Source organism: Triticum aestivum, chromosome 5D (assembly GCF_018294505.1).
Source record: "Triticum aestivum cultivar Chinese Spring chromosome 5D, IWGSC CS RefSeq v2.1, whole genome shotgun sequence".
In the NCBI taxonomy this organism is placed as follows: domain Eukaryota; kingdom Viridiplantae; phylum Streptophyta; class Magnoliopsida; order Poales; family Poaceae; genus Triticum; species Triticum aestivum.
The window spans coordinates 217,290,270-217,312,082 of record NC_057808.1 but is presented as its reverse complement, the minus strand read 5'-3'; the positions used below and the strand labels follow the sequence as shown (position 1 = coordinate 217,312,082).

The 21,813-nt window shown below is 49.0% G+C and overlaps 2 protein-coding genes and 1 long non-coding RNA gene across 3 annotated transcripts; 2 read left to right on the top strand and 1 right to left on the bottom strand.

The window, feature by feature from the left end:
• Nucleotides 1-2,327: 2,327 nt before the first annotated feature.
• On the bottom strand, nt 2,328-13,419 carry LOC123120429 (uncharacterized). Its single transcript, XM_044540423.1, has 3 exons — nt 13,173-13,419; nt 12,338-12,826; nt 2,328-2,820 (listed from the first exon to the last, which is right to left on the bottom strand). Exons 1-3 carry the CDS (start codon nt 13,417-13,419, stop codon nt 2,546-2,548), a joined length of 1,011 nt encoding a protein of 336 aa, XP_044396358.1. The 3' UTR covers nt 2,328-2,545.
• LOC123120143 (probable F-box protein At2g36090) lies at nt 7,278-8,615 on the top strand. Its single transcript, XM_044540155.1, has one exon. It carries the CDS (start codon nt 7,505-7,507, stop codon nt 8,456-8,458), a length of 954 nt encoding a protein of 317 aa, XP_044396090.1. The 5' UTR covers nt 7,278-7,504; the 3' UTR covers nt 8,459-8,615.
• LOC123120144 (uncharacterized) lies at nt 8,732-9,744 on the top strand. Its single transcript, XR_006459343.1, has 2 exons — nt 8,732-9,074; nt 9,488-9,744. It is a non-coding gene; the product is annotated as an uncharacterized lncRNA (long non-coding RNA).
• Nucleotides 13,420-21,813: the final 8,394 nt, after the last annotated feature.

Sequence of the window (21,813 nt, the reverse complement as noted above, 5' to 3'; positions counted from 1 at the left end):
AAAACTATAGATACGTTGGAGACGTATTAGGTAGCATATGTCACGTTAGACACATACCAGTGGGGATTCCGAACTCCCCGGGAACACTTTAAACTATGTCGGTTTCAACACTTTATTCTCTCTGTTGTGCTCTTTTAATTCTTTTGCGTTATTTACTTTTGTTCACAATCTACTCGAAACCATTACAACCTTCCTCCTCCATTTTCTTTGCGTCTACAACTAACTTGGAGGCACATTTTCATAAGTCTCTATAAGGGACAAAGTCCAATTCTTGTGCTCCTCGTGGGATCGATACTCTTACTTAGAAAAGGCTATAAGTAAACCATGTGCACTTGCATGCCATCGCCGTCATCCGGCACATAGCCATCCCAAATGCAATCCTCTGTCTTATGATCATCGATGAGTGGGCAATTGGTGCATAGCAAGGCAATCAGATGGGACGTATGGGCAGGTCGGTGGTTTCTCGCGAGATGTTTGTACAACGTCCCCACCTCATTGTTCTTCTCCCAGCCTCTATCGCAAGGGTTGCTAGTGGAGGATCATGGTTTTTTGGTTGTAGGACACACTGGTTGCTGCTAGCGTGGGTTCCATGGAAGCCGCACCTGTTGCTCGAGGAAGCGATGGAACGCAGAGTTGAAGGTCGTCGGAGCGGCCGATGGTGAACTCGAGCATGCGGAAGAAGAGGGATCAAACAAGGGAAAATAACGGGTTGATGTGGAGCCGTCCTGGCCAATTCGTGATGAACGTGTGAGAGTTGAAGATAAAGTTCACTATAGATCCTATCTGGAGTCAGTCTTGGACCAACGCAACCCTTTACTGGTGTGCTGAAACGGTACAAAAAACATTATTGCCCTCAGTATGGTGTATAACATGACTAGAAGTACTAGAGGGGACCACACATGGGGTTTTAACCAAGTTTGGGCCTCGTGGTTGAGATAATACCCTACTCTTGCTTTGCTTTTGATTAATGGTGGAAATGCCTCATGTGACGAGGGTAGAGATTGGATGTGGTTATTTCTACCGAGGTATGAGCTATCGAATAGATGCTCTCGATCTACCCCGAGCCTCGCCTTATAAATGGGATGAGAGCTAGGGTTTACAGGTTCTCGAACTGACCAAGCCTCGATAGGGTCTTGGCTTGCACGCCAAGATCATGCCTTATCTAGAAGCCGAGCCTTATGGTGACAGAAGGGCCTAGTCTGTAACTAGGACTTCTGGGCCCTGAGGCCAGCCTAGTGGCGGGCTTCCCGGCCGATGGGCCACCCCGATATAGTGTATCGTCAACCGTCATATGACATAATGAAAGAAGGAAGGACTCTACAAATAAGGAAGAAGGATCCCTATACCCTTTGTGAACCGATGTAAGGGCTAGACTCCAGAGCCTGCATGCCTAGGCATCGTCATTAGAGCCTTCAATATGTTGTGCTACATAAGGGGCACTGGGGGCATTATAGAGGGGGGCCTTCTCCCGCTCCATTGTAGTCTAGACCACCTAGAAAGGAATCGACGCTTATCACCCAAATATCCGCCATCTCATCTCACCAAGATACTCTATCTCATCGAGATCATCCCCTGAACATTGTAATCTCTGCACTCTCTAGTTACATACAGGAAAAGCGTAAGGCAAAAAGTAGGGCTTTTACGGTTTTACCCACATCGGGGCCTGAACCTAGGTACATCGTGTGTTTGTGTGATCTATGTCCAAGACCCCCTCCTGACGTGACGTCTCCTTGACTACAAATTCCACATACTCCCAATTGTACCGTTTTTAGGATTGAATAAATGTCCCTTGACAGTTTCCATCCTGCGGTGAGTTGCTTTGGAGAACCATTTCTAGTAGTTCAAGTGCTGTCAAGGATGGTGGATGGTATTGTTGCTTATGTGCTGCTAGTTGTTGGCCCCATCGGCTCTCTTTATTTTATTTTATTTTTTAGTCTTTTTGGCTATATGCATTGTCGATATTTTGACTTGGTCTTTATATTGTGTCGTTGCGGATGCCAAATATAATTAGTATCCTATTAATATTAATGTATTACCCTTTGTTGGGAAAAAGGGGAAATTTTCAGCGTGCGGGAGCATAAGAGTGGGGAAGAACAATGATGCGCTCGATCAAATTGTTGGCAATTACTGCACTAGTACTTGTAGCAACTCCAATAGCTCCACTAAAAAACTTACTGTAAAAGTAGTTTTACGGGATGACCGTAAAATTTAAGGGAAGTTGTCTGAGACCTACTTTTCTCGGTTCTCGTAAACTTCTTCCCCGTAAAATCTATTTTTTTCTATTTTTCCCTTAAAGAACCGTACAAATCACACGTACATACGTGTAATATCATCATCAAAATTCAAACCATGTTATATCGAACATTCATACTTGATAATAATTTCAAATCCACAATATATGAAAATTGGTCCGAATTCAAATTTAAACACCTTGGATGGTCTAAATCATTTCGAATAGAACATCTATACATTTTATTGACGTTGAAGAACCACAAATGCTTAATTACATCATCATGGAGCTGTTCATAGCCGGTGTGGTTTTCGATCAGTTGACGTATCTCAAGAAATCATGCAATCGTCGTTCATCCCTTTGTGGCTGAACTGCTGGTATATAAACTTTGTTCCCCTCATTCTCATAGCGATAGTTAGGCAGTTGTTCCCTCTCGTCCTCTATGATCATGTTATTCAATATAACGCACACAGTCATGATGCGCCACAAGTCCTTTTGATCCCAGAAGTGTGCATGACCATAATTAATGGCGAAACGAGCTTGGAGAACCCCAATTGACCGTTCGACATCCTTTCTACATGGTTCTTGTCCTAGCAAAGTGAATATGCTTGTTACTTTGAGGGTTTGGTATTGTCTTGATAAAAGTTAACCATGCATTATATATGTCATCAGCAAGATAGTAGCCCATGTCATTGACGCCCATCGATTTCTAAATTCACTGGAGGCGCCTCTCGAACAGAAAGCCTTGCAAAAAAATGCTATCTGTGCAAAACATTCAGATCGTTGTTAGATCCCGTGAAACCAAAATATGAATGCCAAATCGAGAGGTCATGTGTTGCCCCAACTTCAAGAATTATAGTTACATCTTTACCTTATCCTTTGAATTGTCCATACAATGTTGTAGGACAAGGGTTCCACATCCAATGCATGGATTCAATGCTTCCAAGCATGAAGGGAAAGCCTTTCGATTCACCCATCTAAGAAAGTCTACAATGCCCTCATCATTTGGAGCTCGAAGATATTCTTCTTCGAATATCTCAATGATGGACCTCACAATGTTTTTCAAACAGATCATTAAAGTACTATTTGCCATTCCAATCCAGTCAATAGAATCGGCTGGACAACCATATGCAAGAACTCAAACGACGGCATAAATCTTTTTCAAACTACTGTGACCTTGTTGACCAGCTGCATTTCTTCTTTGTGTAAAGAACAAGCAATGAACTTCCATGGCACGAGCAATGCGCAAGAACAAACCAATTGACATTCAGAATCTTCTCCTAATTTTTTTCTCGAATACGTATGAGTGTGTGTATCATATATTATAGAAGAAAAAGGGGAAGAACCCTCTGCGGTTTTGTTACATGAGAGATTACACGGTGCTACGCCAGCATCCACCTCCTATGGCCTAACCGGACTACTCACGACGAGCCCACTCTAGTGCCTCCACGAAGAACGTATCCAGCTCTCCTCGTAGCAGTCCCGCCTGCCTCCACACCTTGCCCTCGCTCGCAATCCGGTGCAGAACCTGCTGGAGGCTGGCCGTTGCTTCGTCGAAGACGATGGCATTCCGGTGCTTCCATAGCTCCCACATGACGAGAAGGCACAAGGTCCGCATCGTCCTCGCCTGTCACCCGTGGGTATCCTGCCGGGCACAACAATCAGGCAGGGGCTCTCCTACACACGGAGCGTCGTGCGGAACACCCATGGCTGTGAACCTTGGCCCACACTTCCCTCGCCAAAACACACTCAATGAGCAGGTGGGTAATCGTCTCCTCTACTGATCATAGAAAGGGCAAGAGTCCTTGTGCGGTAGTCCTCTCCATGCTAATCGGCCCGACGTCTAGTAGTGATTCATGATCGCAAGCCATGCGAAGAAGCGGCACTGGAGCGGGGTCAGGGAGCGCCATGTGAATGCCGCGGTGGGTGACACCTCCCGAGTTGCAAACTTAGCCGCATAGGCTGGCTCGACCACGACCAACAAGGCGTCGTCCTTCTCCCAGGACCAGGCGATGCGGTCCACGTGTTGGACGTCCAGTTGAACTGTCGTGACCGTGGGCCAGATGTGCAAGTACTCCGAGGCTTCCTCCGTGTTCAGCGATGGCCCGATATCACTGGCCCATCTCCCCTCGGTGATGGCCTCATATACCATCCTAAGGCTCCGCACTCACGCCGGGGCGCGCTCATAGGCTCACAGCGCGAGCTCCTACAACTGGTATCCATTAAGCCATCTATCTTCCCAGAATAGTGTGCCTCGCCCATCACTCACGACCGCTCGAGTGGCCGCCTGAAATAATTGCCTCGATTCCATCTGTACGGAGAAGGAAAACTCAGACCAAGGCCTATTCTGATCAGCCCGTTGCAGCCAAAGCCACTTGGTCTGGAGGGCCACATTCATCCACCTCATGTCCAATATACCAAGGCCACCGGCCCACTTGGGTGTGCACACCCTCTCTCAGGCCACAGCGCACGCGCCACCGCCGGCGTCTGCCTTGCCAGCCCATAGGAAGCCACGACATATCTTGATCATGGTGATCATGGTCTTCGGGGGGAGGTCCAGGGCAAGCATCGAGTGGATCGGAATTGCGGAGAGGACAGATTGTACCAGTAAGGCCTGGCTGCTCTTCGGGAGGGTCACCGCCCTCCAATGGGGTAACCGCGTCGCGAGTTGGTCCACGAGCCCTTGGAATTGCGCCACAGTGAGCAGCCAAGTGTGTCACACACTAGGGCGAACTCCTCCTGGGAACAACGGATCGGTAGTGCGGCGCTCTTCGCCATGTTGACTTGAAGCCCGGATGCCTGTCCAAAGATGAGCATGATGGAGTCGCATGCGACCAGATTCGTCCTCAGCGGCTTGAGGAAGATGATGACATCATGAGCAAACATCGAAACCCGTTGCTTGAGGCCCGAGCGCGCAAGGGGTGTGAGGATGCCGGCAGCCGTTGCCTTGAGGAATAGCTTGTGCAGCGGCTCCATGCACAAGATGAATAACATTGGAGAAATTGGATCCCCATGCCGAAGGTCGTAGAAATTGAAGATTGTCTCCCCGGGCACTCCATTGACCGCAATCTTGGTGGTTGATGTGGATAGGATACCACAGATCCAAGCTCTCCACCATGCCCCAAAACCAATTTGTTCCAGGATCTCCAAAAGTAACGGCCACTGGATGGTGTCGAACGCCTTGGAGATGTCAAGTTTCACTAGGGCCGTGGGTTTCCGCAGCGCATGCAAGCAGCATGACGTGCGCTGTACGAGCATGAAGTTATCATGAAGAGATCTCCCACCAAAAGCACTCTGGTGGTTCCCCACGAGCTACGGTAATTCTACCGCAAGCGATGATGCTAGGACCTTCTCGAATATCTTGATTGCACCATGGATGAGGCTAACATGCCGGTAGTCTTTGAGTTTGGCCGCTCCAACCACTTTAGGCAGGAGCGTGACGAGGGCTTTGTTGATTGCTGGCAAGCCGCACATGTCACCTCGAAAGAAGTGTTCCATTGCCCGCATGAGGTCGTCCTTGCATGAGGTCGTCCTTTATTATGTGCCAGCACGAAGCATAGAATCTGCCCGTGGATCCATCTGGCCCCGGCGCCTTGTCCAGTGGCATCCCCTTCACAGTGTTCTCAACCTCCTCGTAAGAGAAGGTGGCCTCAAGATGTTCCGCGCGTGGGCAAGCCCGGGTCATCCATGTTCAGTGCATACGGCCGTTCCGGGGCCGGCCCAAACAACCTCGAGTAGTAGCTGTTAACTTCCTCATCGATCTCTTCCTGAGCCGTGAGCACGCGCCCATCAGCCTACAAGGACAGGATGGCATTACGCCGCCGCTGGTGGAAGTACGCCGTGTTTGCTTCGCCTTCCTTGAGTTGTAACATCCGCGATCGAAGGCGGGCAATCATGCGATGTAGCGACGCGAGCCCTAACAGCTTCTGCTTAAGGGCTTTGCGCAGACCATGCTCCTTCACCGAGAGCTCCCGGTTGTCCATGGCTTGAGCGAGCCTCGCAATGACCTGGAGGGCGATCAAGGTTTGTAGCTTCACATTGCCAATCCAGCGGTCACTCCACCTTTGCAAAGCCTTGGCGGTTGCCCTTAGTTTGTTGTCTAGGGCCACGAATGGGTTGCCCGTTCCAGGCACCGAGTGCCAGGCCGCCTCGACGGTCTTGAAGAATCCCTCTGCCTTGCGCCAGAAGGCTTCGAAGCGGAAGCGTTTGCCCACCGTGACATCCTTAAATGGGCTGAGCGCGGCGCTCCTATCATGAGACTTAAGCCCGCCAATTTTTACAGGAAGCTATCTTCCCTTAAACGGGATCCCATAAAAATAACAGAAGTTGTTGGAGGTCTTTTTTCCCATGCTTTTTGTAAACGGCAGTTTGTTTTTCGGGTTACGGTAACTATTTTTGGAGTTGCTCTGTCTTTGTCATCGGATGGAGCATTAGCCGCAGGTACAAAGACACCTGCGGTTAGCTCCCTCAAAATCTGAAATAACACACGTGTAAAATAAAAAACCGCACATGTCAAACATTCTCAAAAAGATAGCCTCCCATGTCAAATACCAGCGACAAACCGTGTGTTGAGCACAGGGAGACACGCCCATGTTTGAAGAAATCAGAGCGTTTAGGTACGAGCATTAGTGTGGGAGAAAAATGGGACCATGTGTTGTTGGCCATCACCATAAACGTAGTTTAACGTACCACTCCTGCAAATGCAACCGTCGTTTCTCTGAACACGAGAACGTGAAATAATACGATTGAAATTTGCGAGGACGCCCCCGCAAAAAAAAAAAAAATTGCGAGCACGAGAACAAATCAGTACGTATAAGAAAGCTACCCTCCAACTAATGTAATCCCATTCGCTGCCGCGCCGGTCAAAGCATCCATGCGTGCGTTCTGCACGGCCTGGCCCCGCATGTCAGTGAAATGTAGGTGCACACACGAACGCATTGAAGCGGGAGCGTCACCGTGGCGTCTCCGTTCTCCAGAAACGAACGAGCCGACTCGGCGGTCGCCTCGCTTTCAGACCGTGATCACTCACCCTCCAGACAAATATATATAACCAAGTTATTATTAGCTTCAAACCCAATCAAACCCCCAAAAGCAGCATCCTGCACGGGATCTTATCTTAAGAAGCGTCAGTAGCTTGCTGGAGCCTCACATCACAACCTACACAAGTTTTTGAGTTTCGCCGGTCGATCGCGGCGCGACAACCAAAAGTTGCACCGCGGTTCCGCGTGCGTGTGGTGTTGCGTGCCAACCTCTGCGATCGATCAACCCCGCGGCATGGCGGGAACTCGCGTTGAGGAGACCACGGGGGGTTGTTCGCCGGCGTGCGACCACGACGGCGGCATTGAGACCGTCATGGACGACCTCCCCGCGGACGTCCTGGGCATCGTGCTCCGCTGTCTCGACGGTGCGTCCCTGGCGGCAGCTGGGTGCGCGAGCGCGGGATTCCGGGAGCTCGCCAACGACCCCGACGCGTGGCGCGCGCTCTGCCTCCAGATGTGGCCGTCGCTACGCCAAGTCGTCAGCTGCGGCGGCGACGGCGGCTACCGGGCGCTCTACGCTGACGCGTTCCCGTTCCCGGCCGCGTCACCCGCGGTGTCGAGCTCCCTCCCGGCGCGGCTCGTCTCGGCCGTTGACCTGCACCACAACGACGTTTGCATCATGTCGCGCGTCGTCGAGACGGACGCCTCGTCGGCGTGGTTCCTGGGGTCACCGTTCCGCGTCGACGCGCTCGTCCAGGAGGGCTTCACGTCGCCGTCGCCGGTAACGCCAGGCGATCTGAGGCTGAGCTGGATACTGATCGACCCGGCAACCGGCACCGCCGTGAACGTCTCCAGCCGGCGTCCCGTGTCCATCGAACGGAGGTGGGTGACCGGGGACTCCGTGGCGCGGTTCACTGTGGTGCTCGGCGGCGGCATCGCGTTGGAAGCGGCGGTTATGTGCGACGAACGGCACGGGCATATCAGGGAAATAAGCCTGTGCGCGGCGGACGCCGAGGGTGGCGGCGTGAGCGGGCAGGACGGGCTGGCCGCGGTGATCGCGGCCATGGCGAGCGCGAGGCAACGCCGTGGAGCGGAGGAAGCATCGAGGCAGCTCTACGAGGAGTTCGCCAAGGGGAAGCGGGAAAGGAAGGAACGGAGGGAGAGGCGGGAGGGCATCGTTGACCTCTGCTGCTCAGGCGTTGGCGCTGCAGCTTTCCTGGCTTTCTTGGTGATGCTGACGTTCCAGTGACAGTGCGACGGCCGGCTGTAAATTAGAGTTTTCATTAGTTTCTTCTTTTTATTTCGGTATATAATGTTATCTCGCTGACCTTCAGCCGTTGGGAAGAGGGGCAAACGAACAGCCCGAAATTTCAAGTTTGATAAAAAAAATTGCAGGGGAAAATCAATTCATTGATTAAGTAATAATGGTTTTACAGTCATCTAGAATAGTGTGGAAAGAGAACGATTTCAATCTTTTCCTAAGAATGCTTGGACCTCTACTACAAACAGGAATTTTTCTGCTGTGCAAAAAGAAGAAACGTCTACAACAGGACCCGATAACGCGCGCACGTTCGGTACCACAGGGCGCCGGTCCGAACGACCCTGTTCGGAGTGGGACTCCCTCGAGCCGAACAAAATTGTTCGGACATGATTCCTTAACCCCCGAACTACCACGTGGCGAAACCCCCCTCTTGGTCCACACGGCTTCTCCCCTCGACCCCCGATCCAAAAACGCCCTGCGTCTCCCACCTCCACCCCCGGTCCCCACCATAGTTCCCCTTCCCCTCCATACCCTTATTCATGGAATTTGCCATGGCAAGATCGGAGGAACCCTACAGAAACTAAGCTACTTGAAGTGAAATCAGGTGAATTTTTGCGTGCCCCACACCACCTCCTCCCCCTCCTCCTATTTCCCCCCTCTCTAATCTAGCCATTGTTGCCAAGGCAAGATCTGAGGGACCTTACAGAAGCTGTGAACCCTACACTGAAAGTACCACGCATGGCAACTTAGCAGCATGAAAAAAGAACCTGTTCTTGCCATGAATTTTGTTTTTTCAGCTCTTGCCATGAGTTTTGTGCTGATCCTGCCATCCTCAGATCTGCCATGAGATTTGTGCTGATCTTGCCATGCTCAGATCTGTTTGGATGGCAAGAACAAGAAAAAAATGTGTGGTAGTTTGATGAATTGTGAATTCTTGCCTTCCCCTATTGTTCTTACCATCTAATTGTTGCTACTGACGACACTTCCTTATCTGTTTTTTGAAACTTTTCATGACAGGAAGCTAATGTATCAAAAGGGATTGATGTAGATGCTGTGTGGGATTTGAGAAAATTGCCAACCCTGTTAAAGGTACAATGCCATGAGTATATGAAACAGGAGGGGGATGGCAATCTGCTTCTTTACACTACAAAAAATGCCATCACTACGAAGTTTACACTATGAAAAAGTTGCCGTGAAGTTTACACACATAGAGATACAAGATGGAAAACAAAAGAAGAGGTTTACAATACGAAACTTGCCATCATGGCAACAATGCGGTGAAAAATGTTTTTTAACATCTTAAGTCGCCATGGCAAGTTTCCATGTTTTTGAACATATTAATTAAAGAAAATTGCCATGGAAATTTTTTGAGAGATGGAAAATGTTGTGACATGGCAAGTTTGCCATGTTTTTTAACATCTTAACTTGCCATGGCAAGTTTGCCATTTTTTGAACATCTTAATTAAAGAAAATTGCCATGGCAAATTTTGATAGATGGAAAAATGTTGAGACATGGCAAGTTTTGAGAAATTTGTCATGGCAAGTTTGCCATGTTTTTAACATCTTAACTTGCCATGGCAAGTTTGCCATGTTTCTGAACATCATAATTAAAGAAAATTGCCATGGCAATTTTTGAGAGATGGAAAAATGTTGAGACATGTCAAATTTTGAGAAATTACTCATGGCAAGTTTGCCATGTTTTTAACATCTTAACTTGCCATGGCAAGCTTACCATGTTTTTGAACATCTTAATTTAAAGAATTTTGCCATGGCAAATTTTGAGAGATGGAAAATCATGAGACATGGCAACTTTTGAGAAAATGACAACAAATAACAAAAAAACAAGTAAATATGTTTATTCCCTACAAAAGAATGGCAAATTTGCCATGGAAAAATCTACACAACATAATTCCCTCTCAAATTTGCTATGTGATCAGACCACCAATTTTACAAAAGTTGCCATGTGTTATAGAAAATGTAGTACTTCTGCCATCGAAATAAATTAAAAATTGGCATGGCTTCACAAGTATAAAGATGCTACATAGTAAAATTTTCTATGTTCTAGAAATATAAAATTTGCCATCGTATTTAAATTAAATTTGCCATGCTATTTACAATAAATTTGCCATGACAACATAAAATAAAATTTGCAATGGCAACTTAAACTAAAATTTCTGCATCAAGCATCATGTAGTTTGCAATGGTCTCTCCTCCATCAACTACATGATTTTTTTTCGACAAAGGGTGGATTTTATTAACTCAAAATGAAGCATCAAGGGGATACAAACACATTGAGCACACACCCGGCCTCTGCATAACCAGGATGCACACAGCCAACACCAACACACACAAAAGAGGAAAAAAAACGCCAGCAAAGAGCAAAGTCATACAAGACTCAAGCTATGCCTAAGCGAGGGAAAAGAAAAAGAAAAAACACTCTGAAACGATCAAAACAACGGTTGATAAACTACATCAACGACCATATCCGCACCAACCATCTCTTGACAGAACAAGCGCAACGAGAAAGTTTCTTCAACAGCAACGCCTTCAGGAAGGAAACGACGCTTAAACGTCGCCGTCACTGGACCCGACCAACAAAGGTCAGACTCTAGGTTTTCACCCTGAAGAACAAGTCCGAGCACATCCGAGCAATGCCTTCATCAAGGTAACGACGCAAAAACATCGCCATCGCCAGGTATAACCAATTCAGGTCAGACCTAGGGTTTTCACCTCGGAACTCGAGACCGGGTACTCAAGAAGCACCACCAAATCAAAGTCATCATGTTGTCGCCACCACTTTCCGCGATCCCAGCAGCTAAAAGTGAGGCACAGTCTTTACATGCCGGCATGGCTTGCCGCTGCACAACCCATCTCCTCTGCGTCAAGCCGTCGTCCATAGAATTTATCTCACCGCTGAATGCAAACTGGCCAGATTGAGAGCCACCGAAACTCCCAATGGAGCCTTCCGGTTACATCACACAACCTCGCCAGTGCGAGCTGCTGGCAACAACCAGTGGATCCTAAGAAAAAACTCTCATGAAGACCCTTGAATGGCCACTGCAATCTGCGGCTCGAGTGGCCGGACGGTGCCGCCATGGTCAGGACGAAAATTGCCCCTCGCATCGATCGGACGAACCACCTGCGGCCAAGTGACAAGCATCGGTCAACCGATGTAAGTCCCAAGGCGCCACCACCAACCTCCTTCGGCCTTGTGATCTGCCGGCGGCAACAGCGGCGAGCGTCTTGGGTCGCTTGGGAAGATGACCCTTATCACCAACGCTGCCATGCTCAACGTACTGGACAGCCGGAGGAAGCTTCGGTCCGAACCTGCATGATCTTGACCGCAGGCTGCTGGAGGAGAATGGATGGTCATCTCCACCCAGGCCATTGCCAAGGCATCACCATGCTGCCCAGTTCAGAATCCCAGATCGCTCTAGCCATTGACCTATGCATGTCCCTGTGCACAGATCGCCTGCCGCTGCATGTCCATGCGCAGATCGCTCTAGCCTTCGGACGTTGCATGAAGATCGCTGCTGAGTTGTTGTTCACCTCGCGCGCCGTTCAGCGCCTTGCGTAGAAGCCATCGCCCGGAGCCCCGCCGCCGCCGTCAGCCACACAGGCTTTGCCCGGCAGCGTCGTCCGGCGGCGGCGAGGGAAGCGAGAGAGGTGGGGAGGTCCCGAAGAAACTGGATCGGGAGCCGCCCGTGCCGTCCGTCCGGACGACGCGGGGGCGGTTGCGTCCAAACTATAGTTCAACTACATGATGGCAACTTAAACAAAGCTAGTTCAATAGGACAACAACAAAACTGAACATCTGCAGAAAATTCAGTCAGTAGGTGTGTGATGTAGGGACGGAGTTGCAAGTACCGTTGCATTGGCGACCAGCAGCATGAGGAACACGGCGGTGTGGTTGCCATCGTCTCCAGCATGAGGAACGTGGCGGCGTGGTCGCCCCATGCCAGCCCGACGATGTCGCCTCCGGCTTCCTCGGCTCCGCGACCCTAGCCGCCCCAGCCGCCATGACCTCCAGCACGGCCCTCGCCGGAGCCGCCCGAGCACGAGCGCTTGGGAGCGCCACGCTCGAGCTCCAGGAGCAGCTCCTCCGCCAGTCCGCCGCGGCTTCCGAGTACGTCGCCGGCGCGACGACCTGCACGAGCTCCTCCGCCGTGGTCTCTGAATACGCCACCGGGGCAGCCCCGCACGAGCTCGAGATGGAGGGGAGAAAAGTGAGCGGCAGAGTGGAGGAGGGAGTGGATAGACTGAGAGACTCGTTGGGGAAAAGGGGGAAAGGATAAGAGAAGCCAGGGCATTCACGACGACGCGTGTTCTTTCCGAACGAGAAAAAAAGTGACGTGGCTGGTGGCTTGTTCCGTGATTCGTGTCAGAAAATCGTACGGTAGAAACAGCGTTCGGGCTGGGCGTCTAAAAATCTGACGTTCGGGCGTTATTGATTCCGTATTCAAATGCAACCGTTGCTCATCCCCCACAGGTCGCTCCCAGGGCGGCTCGAGCAGAAACCCTACCCGCAGCCGCCGCCGCCCCCCCTCCTCCTCGCCTCGCCGCCGCCGGCACACGTCTCCGAGCAAAGCCCGTGGGCGGCCGACGGCGACGGGATCTCGTTCGCGCGCGTGTGTGGCCCTCTCGGTGGTTGCGTGCGGCGGAGCTGCTCGCCGCGATGGCTGGCCTTGGCTCGCCGGCTGACCTTGGGTGCTGCTCCGGCGGGTGCTGAGGCGACTTGGCGTGGCTAGGGTGCGGCGGTTGGGCGGCTTGGCGTGGCTACGTGCGGCGGCGCCTGGTCGGCTACGGCGCGTGCTTGCAGGTGACGTGCTTTGTCCGTCGGCGAGGCCGTCCCCTGCGATAGCGAGGTGGTCCAGTGCTTCGTGGTGGCTCCTCTGCGACCCGGGCGGTGGTTGCTGGACTTGGCGACCTTGGGCTCGTCCCAGGCTCATTCCAGATCTGGTGTGGTGATGGGGACTCCACGCATCTACGGTGGAGGGCTAGAGTTGTCGGGCGGCGGCTAGGATCTGGTGGTGGCGGCTTCGGCCAGGGGGCGGTGCGTGCATGGGCGTGGCGGATCGAGGGATCCCGCGGCCAGCTTGGCGCCAGCTTCAGCAACAGGGGCGGGAGTGGTCGGGAGGTGCTCCCTTGGTGCTCTGCGGTGGGTGGTGGGTGGTGGTTTGCAGCCGGCCGATACGGGGATTTGTTGGTAGGGCGTCACCGGGAGAAATCCTTTCTTCGGCCTTGCTGGATCCGGCGACGGCGACGTCCGCAGGCGTCGTGCTCTTCCTTGGAAGCGTCGCTGTTGTGTGGTGCTCCTTCCCTCTCCCCGCAGCCTTGGCTCCGGAGGGAAACCTCAGATCCGCGGGATCGGGCGATGAAGGTGACCTCACGTCTTGTTCCTCCTTGGAGGCATCATCTCGAAGCCGGCTACAACCTGGAGAGCGGTGGATGGCGGCATCTTCGCCGCGTGGTTTGCTGAGGCGGCCATTTTTAGGGGCGCTAATTTCGGTTTGGCAACGATGATGGTGGCGAGTGGAGCTCGGGTCGCTGCTCGGGCTTCAGTAGTCGGATCTTCTCGACGTGTCCGAGGTGCTTTTATGTGGTTGCTTGGTTGCTTTGAAGTCGAAGCTGCGTGGAACGAGTGATGATGACAGGCTTTCAGTGGTCGTTTGCGGAGGGCACGGTCAGCGCAAGTCTTGCATATTCCCCCTTGCGAAGCTCGTCGTCGAGTCGGAGCTGTCGGTGGTTCGCCGGTGTGGCCATATGTTGGCATGTTGGCTAGGTTGGTCGGTGGTGCCCATTTTATGGGTTGGGTTGTATCGATTTTAGCCCGGTTTTCCGTCAATTAACCGGGCAATTCTCACTTCTTCTTAATCAATGAAATGGCAAGTCTTTTGCCTCGTTTCAAAAAAATGCAACCATTATCCATGCAGGACCATCAAATGGAACCAGCTCTCATTGTAAGGTATGAACAAAATATGTCAAAGCTTACTGAGTTTTACAGACAAAGGGCAAAGAAAAACTTTGCTTCTAAAGGAGACAAAAATACTAAAATTTTCCACCATGCATTGCTCAGAAGAAGAAAGAAGAATACCCTTGTATCCATAAAAGATGAGAATGAGAATATTCATTTTAACCCGCGGGCCATTGCAAATACATTTGTAAATTATTTTCGGTATATATTTGCTTCTCCTAATGTGAATGTAGGCAGGCCTTTTCTAGATTCCAGCCCTCCAATTGATAGCCAAGACTACACCTGCAGTATCCCGAACAAGGAGGAAATTCTAAACACTTTAAAGGACATGAAGCTAAATGCCTCTCCTAGACCTGATGGGTTCAATGTTGAGTTCTACATTGCCACTTGGAGCTGGATTGGTGATGATGTCGCTGCTATGGTGAAAAACTTCTACCAAACAGGTATAATGCCATCTCACATTAGTGATACTCACATTGCATTGATTCCTAAAAAGTTAGTTCCACAAATTCCTTCTGACTATAGACCGATAAGCCTTTGCAATGTCATCTATAAGATCATTTCCAAAACCTTGGCTAATAGAATTAAATCTCACCTCCCTGACTATATCGATCCATCTCAACAAGCGTTCATTGAAGGTAGACGTATATCCAACAATATCATTCTAGCCCAAGAAATCACTCATCCTTTTGCCCTTAAATTTTTTAAACATGAAGCTTTCTTGCTCAAAATTGACCTTGCTAAAGCTTTTGATCGCCTTGAATGGAACTTTATTGTCTCAGCTCTTGCTCGTAAAGGGTTGCATGGTCATTTCATAAATTTGGTCTATGCTTGTATCTCTTCTCCGAAATTTTCTGTCTTCATCAATGGTCAACCCTTTGCGCATTTTAGTAGTAACAGATGTATTAGACAGGGATGTCCTTTATCTCCATATCTTTTGTTCTTGCTATTAATGAGCTTTCCTTAAGTTTGCATCAGTCCATGATTCAAAATCGCTTGTCTGGTATCTCTCTCGGTCCAAACTGCCCCCCAATTCACTCCATGCTCTTTGCCGATGATTTGTTAGTCTGTGGCAAGGCCACGGTGCCAGAAGCGATTCAGATGGTCCATCTTATTAACCATTTCTGCAGCCGCTCTGCCCAGACCCCGAACTGGGACAAATCTTCTGTTCTTTTTAGTGCAAATGTTTCCTGATACGTCTCCAACGTATCTATAATTTTTTATCGTTCCATGCTATTATATTATCTGTTTTGGGTGTTTTATATGCATTAATATGCTATTTTATATTATTTTTGGGACTAACTTATTAACCTAGAGCCCAGTGACAGTTTCTGCTTTTTCCTTGTTTTTGAGCTTCGCAGAAAAGGAATACCAAACAGAGTCCAAATGGAATAAAACCTTCGCGGTGATTTTTCTTGGACCAGAAGACACCCCGGAGACTTGGAGTTCAAGTCAGAAGAGCCACGAGGCGGCGACAAGGGGGTAGGGTGCGCCCCCCTACCTTGTCGACCCATCGGTGACCCCCTGACCTAGTTCTGCCTCCTATATATTCACATATATTCCCAAACCACCAGAGGCATCCACGAAAACACTTTTCCACCACAGCAACCTTCTGTTCCCATGAGATCCCATCTTGGGGCCTTTTCCAGCATCCTGCCGGAGGGGGATTCGATCACGGAGGGCATCTACATGAACTCTATTGCCCTTCCGATGAAGCGTGAGTAGTTGACCTCAGACCTACGGGTCCATAGCTAGTAGCTAGATGGCTTCTTCTCTCTCTTTGATTCTCAATACCATGTTCTCCTCGATGTTCTTGGAGATCTATCCGATGTAATCTTCTTTTGCGGTGTGTTTGTCGAGATCCGATGAGTTGTGGATTTATGATCATCTTATCTATGAATATTATTTGAATATTCTCTGAATTCTAACATGCATGATTTGATATCTTTGTAATTCCTTCAAATTATCGATTTGGTTTGGCCAACTAGATTGGTTTTTCTTGCAATGGGTGAAGTGCTTAGCTTTGGGTTCAATCTTGCGGTGTCCTCACCCAGTGACAAAGTAGGGGTCGCGAGGCACGTATTGTATTGTTGCCATCGAGGATAAAAAGATGTGGTTTACATCATATTGCTTGAGTTTATTCCTCTACATCATGTCATCTTACTTAAAGCGTTACTCTGTTCTTTATGAACTTAATACTCTAGATGCAGGCAGGAGTCGGTCGATGTGTGGAGGAATAGTAGTAGATGCAGGCAGGAGTCGGTCTACTTGACACGAACGTGATGCCTATATTACATAATCATTGCCTTGGATATCGTCATAACTTTGCGCTTTTCTATCAACTGCTCGACGGTAATTTGTTCACCCACCGTATTATTTGCTATCATGAGAGAAGCCTCTAGTGAAACCTATGGCCCCCTGGTCTATTTTCCATCATATTAGTTTCCGATCTACTATTTTGCAATCTTTTATTTTTAGATCTATAAACCAAAAAAACCCAAAAATATTTTATCTTTTGTTTAGTTTAATTTATCTATCTTTATCAGATCTCACCTTTGCAAGTGACCGTGAAGGGATTGGCAACCCCTTTATCGCGTTTGGTGCAAGTGTTTGATTGTTTGTGTAGGTATTGGTGATTTGTGCGTTCTTCTCCTACTGGATTGATACCTTGGTTCTTAACTGAGGGAAATACTTATCTCTACTTTGTTGCATCACCCTTTCTCTTCAAGGGAAAAACCAACTCAAGCTCAAGAAGTAGTAGGAAGAATATCGGGCGCCGTTGCCGGGGAGATCTACACCAAGCCTACCAAGTACCCGTCATGAACTCTCATCTCTTGCATTACATTATTCGCCATTTGCCTCCCGTTTTCCTCTCCCTCGGTTCTAAAATGATTTTTGAAAATATTTGTCTTTTTATTCGCCCTTCCTTCATTCGTCTTTTCCTTTGCCTTTATGTCTTACTTGGCTTGTTTGCTTGTTTGGTTGGAATAATTGTGTATTCATTGAAAATCAGAAACCAAAGAGTTTATGGATCCCATCCACTTGCTAATCTTTTTAAGAGATCCAATTATGATGAACCAATTGCTAGTGAGTTGAGTGCACTAGATTATCTTTATGAAGTTTTGCTTGAAATTCGTGAATCTGAAAATTGTGATGAAATTTATGAAGTGATTCACGATAGCTCCTTTAATGAAAAGCATGATTGCAATGATGTTATAATAAATTCTATTAATGTCAATTGTGCTAATAATATGCAAAACCCTAAGCTTGGGGATGCTAGTTTTGCTATGTACACTACTTATTGCAATGATCATGATTGGGGTGATAATGCTTCTTATGATCTTGAAAATTTATTTAAGCCTCATGATGAATATGTTTGCTGTAATATTGAAAGTGGGTTTGGAAGAGTGTTGTCGGTGTCAAAACCGGCTGATCTCGGGTAGGGGGTCCCGAACTATGCGTCTGAGGATCGAAGGTAACAGGAGACGGGGGACACGATGTTTACCCAGGTTCGGGCCCTCTTGATGGAGGTAATACCGTACTTCCTGCTTGATTGACTTTGATGAGTATAGGGGTTACAAGAGTTGATCTACCTCGAGATCGTAATGGCTAAACCCTAGATGTCTAGCCTGTATGATTTGTCCTAGCCTCTACGGACTAACCCTCCAGTTTATATAGACACCGGAGGGGGCCAGGGTTATACAGAGTCAGTTTACAGAGAAAGGAAACTACACATCCGTTCGCCAAACTTGCCGTCTACGCAAAGGAGAGTCCCATCCGGACATGGGGGAAGGCCTTCTATCTTGTATCTTCACGGCCCATCAGTCCCGCCCATGTCACATAGCCCGACCATCCGAGGACCCCTTAATCCAGGACTACCTCAATAGCCCCCGAACTTGCCTTCAATGACGATGTAGTATCCGGCTTTATGTCTTCGGCTTTGCAAGGTGGGTTCTCCATTATACTTCGGATTGACGATAGTTCGGCTCCTCATTAAATATCATATTCTATTGATTCTTTGCTGCCATCGCCTTGGCTTCCACGTGTCAAACGAATGCGAACGGTCTAGGTGTTTTTTTACATATAACCCCTTGACCATGCAGGGAAGGCGTCTATTTAAGGAGCTTAGATCTCAGATGCCATTCCCCACCACGCGGAAATCCTTAGAACTCGCCATAGGAAATCGTCCAAACATGGCTGGCGCTCCTAGCTCTTCCTCACGTCCCCACGGCCCTCAAAAAGGCGACTGGGAAAGTTGTTCGGTGTCCCGCGCCCATCTAAATAAACTTCAGACGCAGGGATATCTTCCTCCCGCGGATCTAGTCTCCGTTCGGGCTGGATTAACTTCTCTCAATGGTGAAGCCCTGGCGGAGAATTTCCCCAATCCTTCTAAAGAGGAGCGGGTGTGCTTCATTTCCTTCCTTTTGAGAGGCGTAGGATTCCCTATCCACCCTTTCCTCAGAGGTCTCCTGGAGTATTACGGCCTCCAACTGCACAATCTGACGCCAGGCTCCATCCTGCATATCGCGGGCTTCGTTGCTCTTTGCGAGATGTTCCTAGACTGTGAGGCTCATTTCGAGCTATGGCGGAAATTTTTCGGCCTCGTCCCCCGCTCCCAAAAGGGATATATATTCGAGGTGGGCGGCGCCGAAGTAGGGCGTATAGCCGGGACAGGATACCTGTCCGGCACTCTGAAGAAGGCATCCGAAGAGTGGCCCCCGGAATGGTTTTATATTGAAGATGTCATTCTTCCGGACCCAATCCGGCGCGGTCTTCCCGGATTCTCCAATGCTCCTTTAAAGAAGCGCGCCAGCTGGCGTCCCCGAAGCCTCGAGGAAGAAGACAGTGCGGCGGTTGCGAGGTTAGCAAGCAAGATCAGAGTACTTGCCAACTCCGGGCTGTCTATAATCGAGGTAATGGCGATTTCAATAACGCGATGCGTTCAACCGCTCCAATCTAGAGGTTTTCCTATGTGGAATTACAACGGGGAGGACGATGCATCCCGTTGTCTACGCAAGGGTCCAGACAATTTTGCCGCCCTGGCCACCATCTTACTTGACCTTTACAAAGGGGAGAAGGAAGACTTCACTCGCTTGAAATGTCGGGAAGGTTTTTCCATGTATAACCCCATCGACTGGGTGAGTTTTTTTATTATTGGTCTCACTCAACTTTTTTCCAGAGTTATGCTAGTCGAATTTAATCCGGCTACTTTTAATAGTGATGAGGACATGACTACCTTGGATACAACCAAAAATATTGCATACATGTATATTTGTGAGGTGATTTCCAATGCAAACTATGCAATAATTTATTTATGTCATCCAGGACAAAGATACTTCACAAAATTTTGTGTCATGTTTAATTGCAGGTGTATGGAACATTTGTACAATCAACATATGAAGATAAGGGAAAAAGAGAAGTTTAGGTGCTGTTCAAAAAGTCCTCTCACTTCACTTTTGGGCCAAGAGAAGATAGAGTTCAAGTCTCTCACGTTCTGGATTCAGATTCGGACTGCACAGACACCTCACTCAAAACGGAAATAGCTCTTTCATACGGACTCCGAATTGGGTGATTCTTTTTTGTTGGAAACTAGATTCCGTGCTCTTTGCACCCCAGTTGGATTCACCTTCAAATTCGTCTGGAGCATTGAGTTATGGACGAAACAATCTGATGCTGCAGCAGAATCCGAGTCAAACTACAAGTCCAAAGGTGTTGCATCACCTCCACTTGGGCCCATTGGCCTTGTACGACCTAGGATTAGTTTTAGGCTGCCTTGGGACGTCCTCCCACCTCCTTGGCCGCCACCCCTTGCTCCTATATAAGTAAATCCATCTACTAGTTTTTTCCTTGGGATTTGTTTAGTTAAAAGTTAGCCATTGCAACTTCGTGTACTTCGTTTGTGTCCAAGGACCAGACCAAGACCGCTTACGGATCCCCATCATTATCAATACTTCATATATATTCACAATATTCAGATTGCATTATCATATTCTTGCTCGTTCTTCGATTGCTTGCAGGAATAGACCTTCGTGGTCAGGCTGACCGTGCTTCCGGCATTGTCAGTAACCTCAGGAGATTGGTTTAGCGATTGCTAAGGCGCAACGTTGTGCACGTTTGTAGTCGGATCGTCAAAGTCGTCTCCACCAAATCGATAGTTATCATATCATCGAAAGATTGGGATACCCTCGCCTCTATCAAATAGGAGCGGAGAAAGGTCGTCGAGGCGGTCTACAGCCCCGCTCCGCAGCTAGAGGACCATGTTCGAGACCTGGATCCCAAATATGAAGAAGATCCGGATATATTTATAGAACTTAAGGAGGGAGTCTTTTTATCAGGCGAGCTACGACGGCACGGAAGTGGCCATTATAGCCGATTACCCCGGCCTTCTCCCCTCCTCCCACGTAAGTACCCAGGAGACGTCTCCTCCAAAAGAGTTTTCCCATTGCGCCTCACCCACCGCATTGTCTTATGCTCCGAAGGGGAGGCGCTCGTCTCGCCGAGCTGTATCAGAGGCGTCCTCTAAGAAGGCGACGCCCGCGCAGGGCGAGTCTTTGAAAAGAAAGGCAAACGGTGATACTACCGGGCCCCCGCCTTCACCAAAGAGGTATAGTTTTTAACATGCACTCGGCGGATAGACCGAATTGTGACGTTTTACGCTATGCCATTTTTTAGGAAGAGCATACGCTGGACTATATCTGGGGACCTCGCCGGCCATGCATCGACCAATCCGGCCTCAGACCCTGCCACAAGGGCTAGGGTTGATACGGGCACAATGCCGGATTGTCATCTCCAAGAGGATTCAGATAATGTATCCGTCACCAATTTCGAAGCGGAGAGCGCGATGAATCACCGGCGGCGGAAAGAGGCCATGCGCGACCCAAGTTTCACAAAAGAGGCGTTCAACGCACTCAGCTCTGCAAATGCATATATCCGAGCTGCTCGGGATGGACTTGCCGGAGCCACTCACCAGCTTTCAAAGGATATGCAGGTAAAAACTTTGAGTAGATTCAATGATCATGTGCCAGTAGCCCCCGAGACTTGAAGCAGTTGGCCCAACTGATTTAAGGGTCGTTATATCATCAGGTACTTACGGCGAAAAATAACACGCTGTCCAAGGAGCTTGAAGAATGTCGGACCAAGCTAACTGTTGTCACCGCCGAACTAGAAAATTTGAAGAAATCCCAGAAGGCACCTGAGGGTAAGCACAACAGTGTCCGTAAAATATGATTCTGCGCCAACAATGATTTTTAAATATGCATTGTTTTGTTTACATCTGCAGGATCGGTAGATTAGTTAGAGGAGAGGCTGAAGGTTGCTCGGGCGGACAAACAACATGTCGAAAGGCAAGAAGCCTCTAGTCAACGTGTAT